This window comes from Columba livia, unplaced genomic scaffold (genome assembly GCF_036013475.1).
Source record: "Columba livia isolate bColLiv1 breed racing homer unplaced genomic scaffold, bColLiv1.pat.W.v2 Scaffold_153, whole genome shotgun sequence".
Classification (NCBI taxonomy): domain Eukaryota; kingdom Metazoa; phylum Chordata; class Aves; order Columbiformes; family Columbidae; genus Columba; species Columba livia.
The window spans coordinates 97,538-114,675 of NW_027043049.1; the positions used below are offsets into that span (position 1 = coordinate 97,538).

Here is a 17,138-nt window from a genome sequence, read left to right on the forward strand (position 1 = left end):
CATTCTCCTTCTTGCTCCCCTGCTCTGGGTCACTGCTGTTGGGATCTTGTTCTTGCTGTCAGGCTCTCTGGGGATGGCAGTTTCAGCTGCAGAGTCACAGCCTGAGCTTGTGGGTCCTTTCCTGCAGGTGTGTCCATGGGCACACGTGTCCCAGCTTTGCTCTGACCTGTGGGGTGTGGGCAATGCAGTCTGTGGGGCTGGGGAATGAGCCGTGTGTTTCTTGGGCTAAGCGTGGGGTGCTAAGACCTTCAGAAAGGGTGATACATGTCATGGTCTGAGGTGGATCCCTCTGCTCTCAGCAGTGCCTGGTGGCTTTTCAGGGTAACATGGGAGTGTGATCAGCCCCCATCTCAGAAAGGTGCCAGCCCAGGGCAGCTGGAGCAAGACAGAGGGACAGAGCAGCTGCCCTCACTCTGCACTGACCCACAGGCACCCTCTGGTCTCACAGGACTCGCTCTGTTCTCCCTGAGTGCAGCAGAAATGCTGAGGGTGCTCTGCAGTGAATATGGAGAGAGATGTAAAAATCCTGGAAAGCCCAAACTACCTTCACCATCTCTGTTCCTTCTGACTGGGAAAGCAAGTGCTGACAGCCCTTCTGTGTTAGCAGAACCAGGACAGTCCCCACTGTTCCTGTGGCCCCACTTCTGCAGAGCTGGGCTGACTTAACGTGAGCCCATGGGCAGAGGCCCTGCTCTTGGTTGCACATTTTCCAGCACCAAGCAGGGCTGCAGCCACAGTGCTGGAGAAAGTACTCCTAGAAAAAGAAAAGGGTGTCTGTGTGTGACAGGGGAGGGTCTATGGGACTTGGTTTCATTTTTGTCGCAGAACTCTTCCCTGGCTTCTCACTGTCTTTTTTCTCCTCATGACAGCGCCCCATGCTCAGGAAAAGCAAATGTCCAACAGCAGCTCCATCACCCAGTTCCTCCTCCTGCCGTTCACAGACACACGGGAGCTGCAGCTCTTGCACTTCTGGCTCTTCCTGGGCATCTACCTGGCTGCCCTCCTGGGCAACGGCCTCATCATCACCACCATAGCCTGGGACCAGCACCTCCACACCCCCATGTACTTCTTCCTGCTCAACCTCGCCCTCCTTGACCTGGGCTCCATCTCTACCATTGTCCCCAAGTCCATGCATAACTCCCTCTGGGACACTAGGGTCATTTCCTATACAGGATGTGCTGCACAGGTTTTTTTTTTCTTTTTCTTTGCTACAGCAGAGTTTTACCTTCTCACCATCATGTCGTACGACCGCTACGTTGCCATCTGCAAACCCCTGCACTACGGGACCTTCCTGGGCAGCAGATCTTGTGTCCACATGGCAGCAGCTGCCTGGGCCACTGGGTTTCTCAATGCTCTGCTGCACATGGCCAATACATTTTCACTGCCCCTGTGCAAGGGCAATGTCCTGGGCCAGTTCTTCTGTGAAATCCCCTCGTTCCTCAAGCTCTCCTGCTCATGGTCCTACCTCAGGGAAGTCAGGCTTCTTGTGGTCAGTGTATTAGTAACATTTGGCTGCTTTGTGTTCATTGTGGTGTCCTATGTGCAGATCTTCAGGGCCGTGCTGAGGATCCCCTCTGAGCAGGGACGGCACAAAGCCTTTTCCACCTGCCTCCCTCACCTGGCCGTGGTCTCCCTGTTTATCAGTACAGGTTCCTTTGCCTATCTGAAGCCCCCCTCCATTTCCTCCACTTCAATGGATTTGCTGGTGTCTGTTCTGTACTCGGTGGTGCCTCCAGCAGTGAACCCCCTCATCTACAGCATGAGGAACCAGGAGCTCAAGGATGCCCTGTGGAAACAGATGACTGGATTTCTTCTGAAGCTGTAAACTGTCTCTGTCTTCTTCTACATATAAATTATAGACTAACTCATTGCAGATTTTTCCTGTCTGCAGTATTTTTTGTCTCTAGTTGTGTTTTTTTTTAATTGTGATAATATTGTAATTCCTTTTGTAATGCATTGCCTGCTTTCCCTTCTCACCAAGTGGCTGTGTCTATGAGGAACCCCACTCTTTGTGTTCAAGCAAAATAAAGGGCCCTTTAGTGATTTTTTTTTTCTGCTGACATCGTTCCTTCAAGGCCTTTTTGGAGCTGCAGGAACAATTCCTGTGTGCCTGGGTGGAAGGGAAAAGAGTCCATCCTGGCAGCCCTGCCAGGGTGCAGCAGCGCTTGTTCTTCCAGAGCTGTTCTGGTTCCACTCCCACACTCTCCTTCTCATCCCTGGTGTTGGTGCAAGGCCTGAGTGCTCTGGCAGCTTGGTCATCGTCCTGCTGTGTGTCAGTGCTGTGGGCGCAGGCAGGGACAGGCAATGGGTGCTTGTGTCACAGAGCTGGCTTCCATAACAATACTTTTATAACGAAATGTGATTTTCTTAGGGCAGTGCCTGAAGGCTTAGATATTCTTCAAGTTTCTCTCAAGAATATGCACAAGAAAGTGACCCACAGATGAAATACCAGGGTACAGCTGAACAGTGTGTGTGTGCAGGGCTGGCACCTAGCAGTGTCCTCTCACAGCCAGGCTCCTGCCAGAGACCTGCAGGACCAGCAGAGCAGGGGCTGGGCTGTGCCCCTGTGCACTGGACAACCCATAGAAGGAGCCTCAGGTCAGTCATCGTGGACTGGCCCCTCACAACCTCCATTTGCAGCACTGGCCTCTCACCCCAGCTCTGAGTTCTTTGTCCCTCCATGGAATTACACCGAATGAGTAGGTCAGAGGTTCATGTTCACATTGTACATATGAGATGTAAGCATGTACATCTTGTATGTGAGGTAAGATGAACATGAGTGAGCACAAACACCATCAGATATTTTTTGGGGTTCCATGAAGGCCTGTGAGACAGACAGTTCATTGAGGTCACATCATGTTGGGACTAATATCCCATAGGAAACCACCAGAATGCAGCACTGGGATGTGCTTCCTTGAACCAGTGTCCACTCCTAATGATGAGGGACATCAAAGACATATGTAGAACATGGTGACACACCATAGGGCTGAGGTGCCTCCCAACCTTTGAGAATAGGAACAGGAGCCTAGAGAGACACTATGACTCCTGCCTCTGTGTGTATAAAGGAAGGTGTCTGTCCCTGAATATCTCAATGTGTTTTAAGAGTCCACAGGGCCAGCTCAGATCTGGACACCTGACAGAACCCTGATATTTCTGTGTGTGACTCCAGGGACAAACCCCAGTGGCACAGTGAGATTCATCTCAGCTCCCTTGGACAGGCTTATTGCAAATGTCTGTATTTGCTCCATCACCTTTGCCATCTCCATCACATGCTGTTCTACACAGTCCTACACCTGCCCCTCTTTCCCTGTGGGAAATTCTGGGTTGTGGTCTCAGAAGTTCCAGAGTGATCAGAGAGGTTCAGAGGTCCCTCAGACAGTCAGACATCAAACCCATCTTCAGGAATGGCAGGAAGGAGAACTGGGAGAATGACAGGCTGCTCAGTCTACGTCTGTCCCCAGGAGGGTGATGGGCCACATTCTCCTGCAGGCATCTCCAGGCAGCAGAAGGACAAGGAAGGAATTGCTGAACCCAAATGGGCAGGGGAAAGAAAGGCATGTTGAGGACATGGAGTTTTGCAAGGCCCCAGACATGGTCTCCTGTGGTGCCTTAGAGCAGATTGGTGAGATCTGGGATGCAGATGTGGATGTTGTGATGGGTGGGGAGTTGGCAGCATGACCAAACCCAAACATCATCAGTGGTACAAAGTCCTGTGTTCAGCCAGTTTCTTGTGGCATCCCTCAGTGATGAGTACTTGGGCCAACACTGTCCAACGGCTTTATTCTGCCTCTTCAATATGTCACGGAGCACATTTTCAGCTCCTTTGTGGATGATGCAAAGCTGGGCAGAGGCCTAGAACAACCTCACCTGGTGGACCCTGCCTTGAGCAGGAGAGTGAGACAAGATGATGTTCAGGGCTCTCTTCAAACTTGAGTTATTCTATGATTCAATGAATCTTAACCTTGGAGAGGTGTTTGAAGACAGAAGATGTCCTTACCAGCTAAAAGAATGAATCCTGCCTGCAATTGCTAACCTAAAATATGTAAATCCTCTCAGTTTGGGTCTGTCTGCTCCGCTAACAAAGATAAAAGTGACTTTTAAAACACCCAATCAGAACTTGCAAAGAATACTGTCCTTGCAGCGCAGACACTCTGGAGCCTGCACTATTAGCTGAGTCTTGTTTTAACATCTGTCTCAAGACTGTTACATAAAGTGTTCTTTAGCTGAGCTTTGCTCCTTATGTGCTCATATGCATCCCTAGGATGGGAGACCGGGGTCAGCCCGGGGCCCTTTCTCAAAAAGCATGTGTGGTGATAAAATGGTTATGTAACCAATATGCCAATGTGTGAACACTTGCTTCTTTAGGACTGCCGGGAAGGTCTGAATGTAGTGATAAGATTTTGGATATAATAGATGTTCCTTCTCTATCTGTTGTGCTGGTTTTATTCCAGCATCCAGACTTGCACAACTCTGGAATAAACAAGATCTCATCTCTGGTGTGGGATTGGCTTTGCACTTCAGTTAGTGAATTTGCAATTAGCAACGAGGAAGGAGGAAAAAATAAAAAAATAAAAGGGGCAGGAGAGGACATAGAAAAGGTCTCAACATTTCACATTCCTGTCAAGAATGCTTCTCCTCTCAGATCTTTAGCAGGAAATAGATTTGATCAGTTTGATAAAACACACATAGTTTTATCTAGTCAGGTCATGGCCCATAAGGAGGGGGATGGATGGGTGTGGGATTATGATGGCAGTTGAGTCTCTGAAACTCATAATTGAGTGGAAAGACTTTGGCTGTGAAGGGGACAGTGGGGTCAGTTCTGTCTCTGGAGGTGACAGCCCAGCAGCAGGGACATGGCTGGGAAAGAACCTCTGCCAAGGTACCCACAGGCCCTACCCAGAATGAGACCTTGGAGATGGGTTGTCATGTCCATTCCACATAAGAACATGATGGAACAGCAGCAGAGACATGGTCGTGTCAGAGAAGCTGAAAGGCCAGCAGCACTTGTGGGATTTAGAAGATCATGGCGAGGTGACTTCTCTCTGGTGAGGTAAAAGACCACAATAAGCCTAATGGGTTGGGTTCCCTGCATGAAGGACAATTTCTGAGATGGTGGAGTAGCAGAAAAAAAGGAAGGAAGAGGAAAAAAAGTCACAAAGTGACTTGGAAGATGGAGACTGGATATGAGGAGGAAGAAATGTCACTGGAAGGGCAGTGCTGTGGGGCAAGAGGTGACCCAGAGGGAGCTGGATCAGCCCATGGTTTGTGTGCCAAAGAGCAGCCAGTGAGGGTGCAGACACATCAGTGAAGGTGCAGAAATGCTGGGCTGAGAGCAGGTGGGGAAGCGAGATGGGTGTCTGCAGCCTGCAGGGAAAGAGGGGCAGGGGTAGCACCATGTAGAACAGCCTGTGGTGGAGATGGCAAAGGGCGCTGTAAGGCTGGAAGGGACCCACAGAACCCAGGTCTGTGTCCCCTTGGCCAGGGCAGTTGTCTGTGCCACTGAGGCCCAGGAGAAGACATGTTATCCTCATGGCACTGGGGCCTCGGTGCCTCCTTGCAGCCCCATGGGGAAGCTGGAAGTTGTTGTCCCAGTGTTATCCTTCCCTGGGCCTTGCACACCCACATCCCACGGTCCCAGGAAGAGCCCTGAGCCGTGTGTGAGGGACAGGATCCCCCTTCCCATTGCCTGGAGCTCAGGGCTTCTCCTTTCTGCTTCAGAAAGCAAACCAAGGGGTTTCTGAGCATCAGAGCTTAAAAAAGGACTCAAAGGAGACCTCATGGTGGCTACAGCTTCCTCACAAGGGGAGAAGGAGGAGAAGGGACTGATCTATTCTCTCTGGTGACCAATGACAGTCCCCAAGGGAAAAGCAGGAAGATGAGACAGGGGAGGTTTAGGTTGGACATGAGGAAAAGGTTCTTCACCCAGAGGTGCTGGACACTGAACAGGCTCCCCAGGGAGGTGTCACAGCCTCAACCTGACTGTGTTCAAGAAGAGACTGGACAACGTCCTCAGACACACGGGGTGACCTGTGGGGTGTCCTGTGCAGGGACAGGAGTTGGACTCCATGATCCTTTGGGTCCTTCCAACTCAGGACATTCTATGATTCTATGAAATGCTAGGTCAAAAGTCCATGTTTTCTTTGTCCAGATGAGATGTAAACACACACATCATGCGCATGTCCACTGTGTGCATGTGGTGAGATGAACCCAAGCGAGCACAAATGCCATTAGCTGTTCCTTGGGGTGTCATAAAGGTCAGTGGGACAGAGATGGTGTTCAGGGGTCTCTTCTAACCTGCGTTACTGTAGGATTCCATGAATCTTTTCCTTGGAGAGCTCTTTAACATCAGAATAGACAGAGGAAGAAGAACAAAAAATCACAGGCAGAAGCAGAGACATAAAATGCCCCAGAGTAAATACAGCAGCTCCTCTGAGGAAAGTTTCTCCACTCAAACCCTTGATAGGAAATCTATTGGATACATTTGATGAAAGCAGCTCAGTTTGATCTGCTCACACACTGGACCACAAGGAGGGTGATGGTGGGTACGATGCCATGTGGTCGCTTGTGTCTCAGGAGCTCATAGTCCAGTAGGAAGCCAATGGCTGTGGAGGGGACTGTGAGGTCACTTCTGCCTCTGCAGGGGATTGGCCAACAGCAGGAACATGGCTGGCAAAGGACTGTGAGGTCACACAGATGAGATGAGCAATTGGGCCCAATCAGCATGGCTGGATGAAAGGCAGGTCCTGCTTGACCAGCCTGATCTCCTTCCATGACAAGGTGACCGGCTGAGCAGATGAGGGAAAGTCTGTTTGGGGAGTGAATCCGCCACACGGGCTGTGGGTGTTGTGTCCTTAGACTGCAGTAAAGCCTTTGACACCATGTCCCACAGCATCTCCTGGAGAAGCTGCAGCTCATGGCCTGGATGGTGTATCTGCGATGGGTAAAGAACTGGCTGGAAGGCATTTTGTCCCCTGGAGCCATTTGTCTCCTTCCTCTTCACAAGAGCATCCCATGAATGCATCACTGCTCTAGCCCAGTGTAGACAGGCACAAGGCCTTCTCCTCCTGGACCTCTCACCTCACCTGTGCCACTGGTTTCTATAGCACCCTCATCCTGGACTGTGGGATGCCCAGAACAGCCCTCGCAAGACAGTTTGGCAAAGCCTTTTTTCTACACCTTCCCCACATCCCTGCTCAATCTCCTCATGTAAAGCTTAAGGACCAGAAAGATTGGGTGCAAGTGGAGCTTGGAGAAAAATGGTCAGGAAAGCTTTGAGGTGCACAGAGAGCCCATCAACATGTTGGCAAGCTGCTCTCTCTGAACAGGCCCAGAGGACCTGGACAGCATTTGCTGTGTCCCAGAAACTCGCCTGGAAGGTTGGGATATGGAGAAAAGGTTTGGTCTGGGAAGGGACAGACAGGGGCTGGTGGAACTGGCTGATGTGACCGTGAGACATCTCTCCAACACCTCAGAAAAGTCCTGGCTCTCAGGGAGGCTGCAGAAAGAAAATATCAAAAATGACTTATCATGGAATCATAGAATAATTGTGGCTGGAAGAGACCCTTAGGATCATTGAGTCCAAACATAATCTTATTCTGGCAATAAACCATGTCCCTAGAGCCTCATCTGTATGTCTTTTGAACACCTTTCAGTGATGGTGACTCCACAACCTCACTGGGCAGTCTGCTCCATTGCTTCAAAACCACTTCCCTGAAGAATTTCTTCCTCATATCCAATCTAAACCTCCGCGTGTGCAACTTGAGGCCATTTCCTCTTGTCTTATCTCGGGAGAAGAGACTCGGGAGAAGAGACAACACCCTCCATGATAAAACCTCCTTTCAGGCAGCTGTAGAGAGTAATAAGGTCTCTCCTCAGCCTCCTGTTCTCAAGACTGAACAGCCCCAGCTCCCTCAACCGCTCCTCGTCAGAGTGGTGCTCCAGACCCTTCACCAGCCTTGTCACCCTCCTCTGAACTCTCTCCAGCACCTCAAAGTCTTCCTTGCCATGAGGGGCCTAAAACTGACCCCAGGATTCAAGGTGCAGCCTCACCAGTGCCCAGTACAAAGGGATGATCACTTCTCTAGTCCTGCTAAAGCTCTGATTGAATCAAGGCTTGAACACCTTGGTGTGACCCAGTTGGTGACAGGTTGGACTGCAGACTCCTGAGGTCCCTTCAACCTCAGTTCTCTCATGATCCCATTGTGATGTTGGGCTCTGTTTCAGACTGGAGCAGAGCAGGCGATGATGGGGCAGGATCCACCTGTGCTGTAGGTGACCATCTAAACCAACATCTCAGCCAGTGAACCAGCCAACCCCTCAGTGTGATTCGCTCTGGGCAACGTGTGAGGAGTCCTGGGCAGGGAAGGTTCAGAGGGCATGGGGCGCTGTGCAAGACACAACATGATCTTGGCTTCATGCCTGCAGGCCCATCAGATGTCAGTTAATGTCAATGGATATTAAAATAAGAAGAACTGAAGACAAAGATCCAAAGCAAAGGAAGGTGTCTTTCTTTCTTCCTTTCTTTCTTTCTTTATTTTTTTTTTCTTTCTTTCTTTCTTTCTTTCTCTCTTTCTTTCTTTCTTTCTTTCTTTCTTTCTTTCTTTCTTTCTTTCTTTCTTTCTTTCTTTCTTTCTTTCTTTCTTTCTTTCTTTCTTTCTCTCTTTCTCTCTTTCTATTTATTCATGTATGTATTTATGTATTTACTTATTTACTTACTTATTGACATACTTATTTACATACTTATTTATTTATTTACTTACTGCTTTATTTATTTATTTACTTATTTATTTACTGATTTACTTATTTACTTATTTATTTATGTACATATTTATTTATATATTTGCTTGTTTATTTATTTATTCATTCATTCATTCATTCATTCATTCATTCATTCATTCATTCATTCATTCATTCTTTTTAACATCTTTGTAGGGGAGTCTCTTTTCTTTGGAAAGGAAAGAGTTCTCCAGAACTGGGCATGGGTTTAGGACACAAATGTCTTCAGCTCCAGGGACACAAACCCCTGCTGCCAGTGTAGATGCCCCGGGAACCCCTGCCCAGGCTCCACCTGCACTGCAAGGTGCTCTGGTCTCCCCAGGTCCTGTGTGAGAGATGCCAATCCCAGGCCAGCACCTCAGGTACACTGGGCCCCTAAAATGGCACTGGCTGTGTATGGTGAGACAGCTGATGAAAGATGTACTAAGGGAAGGAGAAGAAATATTGGTCTTCCCCTGTACTTCTATTACCAACACTCTATTATTTCATCTCCCTCGTCATTCAGGAGTTCCCACCTCTCCTGATTAAATGTCCCTGTCCAAGGACAACTTTCCAGCACTGTCTGGACGTTTGCCCTTCCCAGTGCTCTCAGGTTTCTCCTCCACTTGCTCTGTGGTCATTCAGTGGCCTCTCAGCTGTCTGGTTTCTGCTTTGAGCTTCAGGGAGTTACAAACTTGCCCCATTCTTCAGAGCTCTAATTAACATGGCAGTCAACATGTTCATTGTGTTTATTTCTATCCTCTCCTGTCTCTCTGTCTAAACCAGTTCTTGTGTGGGTGTCCCTTGTGGATGCTGGACCTCACCAGATCCAGCTTACACACACAGCTGAGGAAAGTGTTTTGCTGTTTATTAAACTGATGTAGGAAAAGTGATGCAATCTCTGGTGGCCAATGAGGGAACCGGCAGACTGGGGGTGGGGGTGAGGAGCCAGGTTGTCCATACAGTGTCCAGCCTCAAGGGACTGTTCTCCTGCCTGTCCAGATGTCTTCAGGAGACCCTCGGGATCAATGTCCAGTGTAGAATGCTGCTGTCACTTCTTCCATACACTGAAAAATGATAGAAAATACCCTGGAAAGAAAAACCCTCCTTTATGAAATCTTCTTTGAAATCTTCATCAGCAAGTGTCCCATTAAAACCTCTCCAGTTAGTTCTGCAAGTCTGGAAGATTTGAAGGAAATTACAGAAAGAAACATTGCTCATTAGGGCTTTCTGTGTTTTAATGAGCCCCGTGGCGTATTTGGTGCTGAGTCCATGAACCTCAGATACCAAGGACAGACTGAAGAATCTGCTCAAGAAGTCCAAGTCAGAACAAACTCCAAAGTACCTTGAAGCATTAATGGGCCCCACTGAGGGCTGTTACTGACAAAGCCTCCCCAGGGACTCGTTAGAGCAGATAATTGGAGGCTGTGATTGCATCAGGCAAAGGCAAAGTGCAGCAGCTCTGATGCTGAGAAAGCCCTTGGTTTGTCTGATGAAGGACAATGGCCAAGCCTTGAGCCCCTGCCCCTGGGAAGGGAGATCCTGTCCCTCACAGGTGGCTCAGGGCTCTTCCTGGGGCTGTGGGGAGTGCGATGCCCAGTGCAGGACAATGGTGTGACACCTCCTGGCCTGCATGGGGGTGCAAGGAGGCAATGGGGAGCCATGGCCATGACAATGATGTGTCTCTTCTTAGGCCTCGGTGGCAGGGACATCAGCCATAGCCAAGGGGACAAAGACCTTGGCTCTTGCAGGGACATCCAGTGTCACCCTTGGCCATGTCCACCACAGTCCATCCTACACTGTCCCATGCCTGTGGCTGTTTCCCCACAGGCTGCAGACACCCCATGCGCTTCCCCACCTTGTTCTCAGCCCACTGTGTCCCCACCTGTGCTGCTGTCTCTCCATCCGCACCAGCTCTTCCTGGAAACGCAAAGCCATGGCTGATCCAGAGTCCCTCTGAATGACCACAGCACTGTGCTCAGAATGACATTTCTTTATCCTGAGCTCCACTCTGGACATCCAGAGCTGCAGTTTCTGATCATTTTCCTTTCTCATGCTGTTACCTCTACCAAAAATAATAGAATAAAATAAAATAAAAGGTGTCATCTTGGAAAGTGATTTTCAAGTTTTCTGAAGCTACTACTGCCCTTTCTTGTCATGGTGTTACCACAGCCATAACTAAGACCATGAGAGCTGCTCACATCCTGCTCCCAGTCCCCAGGTGGGATAAGGGAGAGAAGTGAATGGGAAGGGAGAAACTTGTGGGTTTAGACAAAAAAATTAATAAGACAATAAAAAGAATACATTACTATTAATAATATACTTGTACTAAGATATACGTAAAGTAAAATATATGACACTCAGTGCCATATTCCACAGAACTCCCGTTGTGCTGAAGGGGCAGCCCAAAAGAAGAGAGCACCCTGGTCCTGAACAGCTGATCCCAGCAAGAGAAAGTACAAGTGCAAAAGGCAGAGAGGCCCAAGGGCCAATTGAAAAACCGCAAAACATCGTAAAACTGAACTAACGCTGAACTCCCAATAGAATGGAACTTCCGAACAGAGCTAAGCAATGTAGCCAGAAAACCAAAAATAACGGGCTGGAAAAGGCATCTCCAGCTTTATACTGAGCATGATGCTAATGGTAGAGAATAGCTTGTTGATTGTCCTGTCTGTGCCCTCTCCTGCCAATTTGCACCTGCAGCTGGACTCCAGAGAAGTCCTTGTTTTCTGTGACAATAGTTAAGGTAAATTAAATAAAAATAGATAAATAGTCACACAGAGCAGCCAGTCCTGCAGAAGGGAGCACCTTGGTCCTGAACAGCCCATGCAGGCAAGAGAGAGCAAAAGGGCAACAGGCAGAAAGGCCCAAAGGCCAACGGCAAAATGGCAGAACGGCAAAAGGCCGAACTGACATCGAACTCCTGACAGAATGAAACTTCTGAATGGAACTGACCAAACCAGAAGGGAGCACCTTGGTCCTGAACAGCCCATGCAGGCAAGAGAGAGCAAAAGGGCAACAGGCAGAAAGGCCCAAAGGCCAACGGCAAAATGGCAGAACGGCAAAAGGCCGAACTGACATCGAACTCCTGACAGAATGAAACTTCTGAATGGAACTGACCAAACCAGCTGGAAAACCCAAAGTAATGGATGTAACAAGCCCTAAAAGCTGGCTGCAGCTTTAGACTGAGCATGGCGCTAATCATAGGGAATATTTCATTGATCAACCTGCATGTCAATCCAGGTGCTGTCCTGTCTGTGTCCCCTCCTGCCAATCTGCATCCACAGCTGGATGGCCAAAGAAGTCCTTGGTTCCCCTGACAACAGCCAAGATATCAGTGAGTTCTGACATTCCTTTCATAGTAAATTTCAAACACTGTAAAGCTGTTAAAAGACAAAATGAACTCAATCCCAGGGAAGAAACAGCGTTATCTCATTATTCTCATAGTAAATCTAAACAAAAGACTGTACTGGCTGTGAAGGAGAGACGTTCAAAATGCATGAAGAAAATTAACTCAATTTCAGTAAAACCAGCACATTTCCTCAGGCTCCCCTTCACCAGGCTAAAGAAGTTTGGGTCTCTCAACATCTTCACACATGACCCAGACTTTCTCTGGCCACACAACAGCTCCTCCCGTTCCTCCAGAATGGGGAACCTCTCACTGGGCCACACGGCTCCAGATGTGACCACACCAGTGCTGAGTCACGATGGGCAATAACTGCCCTTGTCTGGGTGGCCACGCTCCTCCCAGTGCAGCCCAATGTGCTCATGGACATGTTCCTGTTTAGCATCACTGAGAACTGGCTGAACATCCAGGCTCAGAGGGTTGTGACCAGTGGCACAAAGCCCAGCAGGAGGTACCATGAGGAGCACTGAAGGACACCATATCCCCACCCAACCATCTCCTCCTCTCTTGGGTCCCTGGAACCACCTCAGTGACAAGGGGAAGAGCACTGCCTGTATGGGTGGAGGAGATGGGGTCTGGAATGAGGGTCCAGGGGCAGTTTCTCCTGGTTGTTCATGCAGTAACAAGCTGGGCTGGGGGGGGATGGTCTCCAGTTTCCTGCACACTGCCTTTTCTGGTGGAGATCACAGAGGCTGCCAGTCCTTTAGAGGACCCAGGACAGGCCTTGTCCTTCCTCTGGTCACATCTGGACCTCAGTTCTCCAGTACAGCCCCAGCTCAGGAGCCTTGTCTAGGGGTGACTTTTGGGGTAAGGTTTACAAGAGGAGTGCATAAGTTTGTCTCAAGGACATGTGATGAGCACCAGGACTGAAGTACCAGAGCAAAATGGTGTGGCTTCTGGGTGAATACTTTCTGCAGTGCAAGTCCGGACACAGGGTCCCAGACTTGCTTTCCATGCCACCCTTTAGGAGGGAAAATGCACTAAGAGATGGCACGTGGGGGACACCAATCCTTCTCCAGCTACTTCCCAGGCCTGGTGATGCACCAGGACAGCAAGGACTTCTGGCCCTGCACCCTTAACTCTGGGTGTTATCTTGGGGCAGCTGAACAACAGCATTTTTCTCTCCAAGGCAATTTCCAGCCCAGGTCAGCTCCTGTCTGATCTCCCCCATCCCTCCTCTGATCTGCTCTGGTGCTCCTGGCCCCATCCTGTGCTCCCCACAGGGCCCCAACCTGGCACTGATGCTCTGCAGAGCAGGTTGGCTGCAGGACCATGGGGTGACTGCACACTGGTTGTGCTGCTCAGTGAGGGACACAGATGCAACTGGCTGGGCTGCACTCTAACTGAGCTCTTTCCTGAGGATCTAAAGCTCTGGAATGGGTCCAGAGAGTTTCTTATGACTCACTGGGTTTTCCACTCATTTGGGTTCAGCAATCCCTTCCTTGTCCTTCAGGTGCCTGGAGACTGGTGCAGGAAGACATGGACTTTACCCTTCCCAGGGACAGAGGTAGGCTGATCAGCCCATAATTCTTCAAATCCTCCTTCAGGCCCTTCTTGAAGATGGGTTTGACATCTTCCTTCCCTAAGGACCTCAGAATTTCTCTGATTCTGCTGTCACTCTTGAAAGCACAATCCAGAATCACGGGCAAGGGTGCTGTAGCAGACAGGAGCACTTGCAATGAGCCGTCCCAGCAGCTGAGATGAATGTCACTGGGCCAGTGGGGTTGTTCCTGGAGTCACACACAGAAATGCCAGGGTTCCATCAGAGCTGGCCTCATGGACTCCTTATGCACTCAGGGATGTTCAGAGACAGAGTCTGTCCCTTTTACTCACAGAAACAGGAGACACATTGTACCTCTGGCCTCCTGTTGCTGCCCCAAAGGGATTGGAGGCACCTCAGCCCCACATCATGAGGAATGGACACGGGGACCTCAGTTCAAGGAAGAAGATCCCAGTGGGTGGTTTCCCGTGGGCTGTTACTCCCAATGTGAAGTGACCTCGAGACACTGTCTGTCCTGCAGGCCGTCATGGAACTCCCAGGAGTAGCTGATGGTGTTTCTGCTCACTCAGGTTCATGCCATCTCACGCAATTGATGTGCATGCTCGCATCTCATATGTACAATGCAAACATGGACTGCTGACCTGCTCATTCAGTGTCCCTCCATGGAGGGAAGAACAACCTCGGTGAGCTGGGGAGAGAGGCCAGTGCTGGAAATGGTGGTTGTGAGGGGCCAGTCCATGATGATGCCCTGGGGCAGCTTCTGAAGTGTTTCCAGTGCACACGGGCACAGTCCAGCCCCTGCTCTGCAGGTCCTGCAGGTCTCTGGCAGGAGCCTGGCTGTGAGAGGACACTGCTGTGTGCCAGCCCTGCACACACACACACACTGCTCAGATGCACAATGGCGTTTTATAAGTGGGTGACTTTTTTAGGAATAAGCTTGAGAGAAACATTGCAAGAAGATATAAACCATCATGCACCGCCCAAAGAAGATCACTTTTCCTTGTGCAAGTACTGTTACTGAGGCCAGCTCTGTCACAGCAGTGCCCATTGCCTGTCCCTGCCTGCGCCCACAGCACTGACACACAGCAGGACGGTGACCAAGCTGCCAGAGCACTCAGGCCTTGCACCAACACCAGGGATGAGAAGGAGAGTGTGGGAGTGGAACCAGAACAGCTCTGGAAGAACAAGCGCTGCTGCTCTCTGGCAGGGCTGCCATGCCAGAGCTGTTTTCCCCTCCACCCACACACAGGAACTGTCCCTGCAGCTCCAAAAAGCCCTTGCAGGAAGGATATAGTAAAAAACAAGTCACTAAAGAGCCCTTTATTTTGTTTAAAGACAAGGAGAGCACTGCTGCTCCTTTCAGCAACCAACAGTTATAAAAGAAAAGCCAACAGTGAATTAGAAAGGGGTTGACAACATTATCACAATAAGAAAAAAAACACCACCACCAGAAAATCCAGTTGACAGGCTGGGCTTGTAATTAGCTACATTAAAACTCCTGTATAGAAGAAGATGGACAGTTTATTGCTTCAGAAAACAGCGGGATATGAGTTTGCACAGGGCATCCTTGAGCTCCTGGTTCCTCATGCTGTAGATGAGGGGGTTCACTGCTGGAGGTACCACTGAGTACAGAACAGACACCACCAGGTCCAGGGATGGGGAGGAGATGGAGGGGAGCTTCAGGTTGGCAAACATGGCAGTGCTGAGGAACAGGGAGACCACGGCCAGGTGAGGGAGGCAGGTGGAAAAGGCTTTGTGCCGTCCCTGCTCAGAGGGGATCCTCAGCACGGCCCTCAAGATCTGCACATAGGACACCACAATGAACACAAAACAGCCAAATGCTAAACAGACACTGACCACAAGAAGCCCAAGTTCCCTGAGGTAGGAGTGTGAGCAGGAGAGCTTGAGGATCTGGGGGATTTCACAGAAGAACTGGCCCAGGGCATTGCCCTTGCACAGGGGCAGTGAAAATGTATTGGCCGTGTGCAGCAGAGCATTGAGAAACCCAGTGGCCCAGGCAGCTGCTGCCATGTGGACACAAGCTCTGCTGCCCAGGAGGGTCCCGTAGTGCAGGGGTTTGCAGATGGCAACGTAGCGGTCGTAGGACATGACGGTGAGGAGAGAATATTCTGCTGTAGCACAGAAAAAGAAAAAAAAGATCTGAGCAGCACATCCTCTGTAGGAAATGGCCCTGGAATCCCAGAGGGAAATGGCCATGGACTTGGGGACAATGGTGGAGATGGAGCCCAGGTCGAGGAGGGCGAGGTTGAGCAGGAAGAAGTACATGGGGGTGTGGAGGTGCTGGTCCCAGGCTATGGTGGTGATGATGAGGCCGTTGCCCAGGAGGGCAGCCAGGTAGATGCCCAGGAAGAGCCAGAAGTGCAAGAGCTGCAGCTCCCGTGTGTCTGTGAACGGCAGGAGGAGGAACTGGGTGATGGAGCTGCTGTTGGACATTTGATTCCTGTGGGCATGAGGACCTGTGCAAGGAGGAAAGACAGTTACATGTTAGGGGTTACTTCTCTGAGGAAAGTAAACATGCTGTTTCTCATGGAAAACCCCCTCCCTAATGGAGGGATGTTTCCGCTCATTCTCTTTTTCTACTAAGTTTGAATAACTGTTCATCACAATTTAAAATGCAGCTTGGGCATCTAGATACCATGCACACACGTCTGGGTCAAGACGCCCTGTGTCGGTGTCAGAACAAAACCTGATCCACACTCACACCCCAACCGCAGAGAGCAAGAGCACCTGGGACAGGTGGAGAAACAGGGAAGAACACTGCAGTGCTACCAGAAAATAAAGCAAGGACAGAAAGGCAGACGGGCATGCTGTGGAACCTTCTCCTGACCCGGCTGTGCTGCTGCCACTCACATAATGACACTGGAGAGCAAGTACTTTTAGCACCTTATTTGTGTACCACGTTGCAGGAGCCCTTCACCTGGAGGTCCAGCTGCTGAGGTGGAGACTCGTGACCTGGACCCCATGGCTTTGGGGCAGAGGGTCTGCTGGGGAGGAGAGGAGACCAGGGGTTGCACTGGGAAATGTATCTGCACTGCACAGGATGGCAGGGGGGCCTGAATCCCCTCCCCAGCATTTCTGGTCCATCTCCCTCTCCCTGCCCATGTCTGTGCTGCCTGCAGCTGTGTGTCTGTCCCTGGTCTGCTCCCTGTCAGTGTCACAGACCCCGTCCCACCCGCTGTGTGCTCAGCTCTGTCCTGCTCACACCTCCTGGCACTGCCCAGGGGCAGCTCTGTGTGTGCAGGGGCTCAGGAGCAGCTTAGACCAGTCCTAACGAGAACTGGGGTCTCAGTGTCTGCTCCAAAGAGAGAAATAAATCCCCATCTCCCACTGCACACCCAGACGAGCAAGAGTGGAAAACTGAAAGCACAGACTCCTTCCCTGGCAGCTGTTGCTGTCTCAGTGTTGTTGTTCAGAAGGACCCTCTACCATGTCTGTGGGGGGATCTGGAGCTCTGAG

The 17,138-nt window shown here is 50.2% G+C and overlaps 2 protein-coding genes across 2 annotated transcripts; one reads left to right on the forward strand and one right to left on the reverse strand.

Annotated features, from left to right (window-relative positions):
* The first annotated feature begins 892 nt into the window (after positions 1-892).
* Positions 893-1,825, forward strand: LOC135577837 (olfactory receptor 14J1-like). The gene has a single exon (XM_065047954.1). It carries the CDS (start codon positions 893-895, stop codon positions 1,823-1,825), a length of 933 nt encoding a protein of 310 aa, XP_064904026.1.
* A 13,357-nt stretch (positions 1,826-15,182) lies between these two features.
* LOC135577832 (olfactory receptor 14J1-like) lies at positions 15,183-16,115 on the reverse strand. The gene has a single exon (XM_065047951.1). It carries the CDS (start codon positions 16,113-16,115, stop codon positions 15,183-15,185), a length of 933 nt encoding a protein of 310 aa, XP_064904023.1.
* Positions 16,116-17,138: the final 1,023 nt, after the last annotated feature.

Excerpts from the sequence above, each read along its gene's own strand:
- LOC135577832 (XM_065047951.1), bottom strand. The coding sequence starts at position 16,115 with ATGTCCAACAGCAGCTCCATCACCCAGTTCCTCCTCCTGCCGTTCACA.
- LOC135577837 (XM_065047954.1), top strand. The coding sequence starts at position 893 with ATGTCCAACAGCAGCTCCATCACCCAGTTCCTCCTCCTGCCGTTCACA.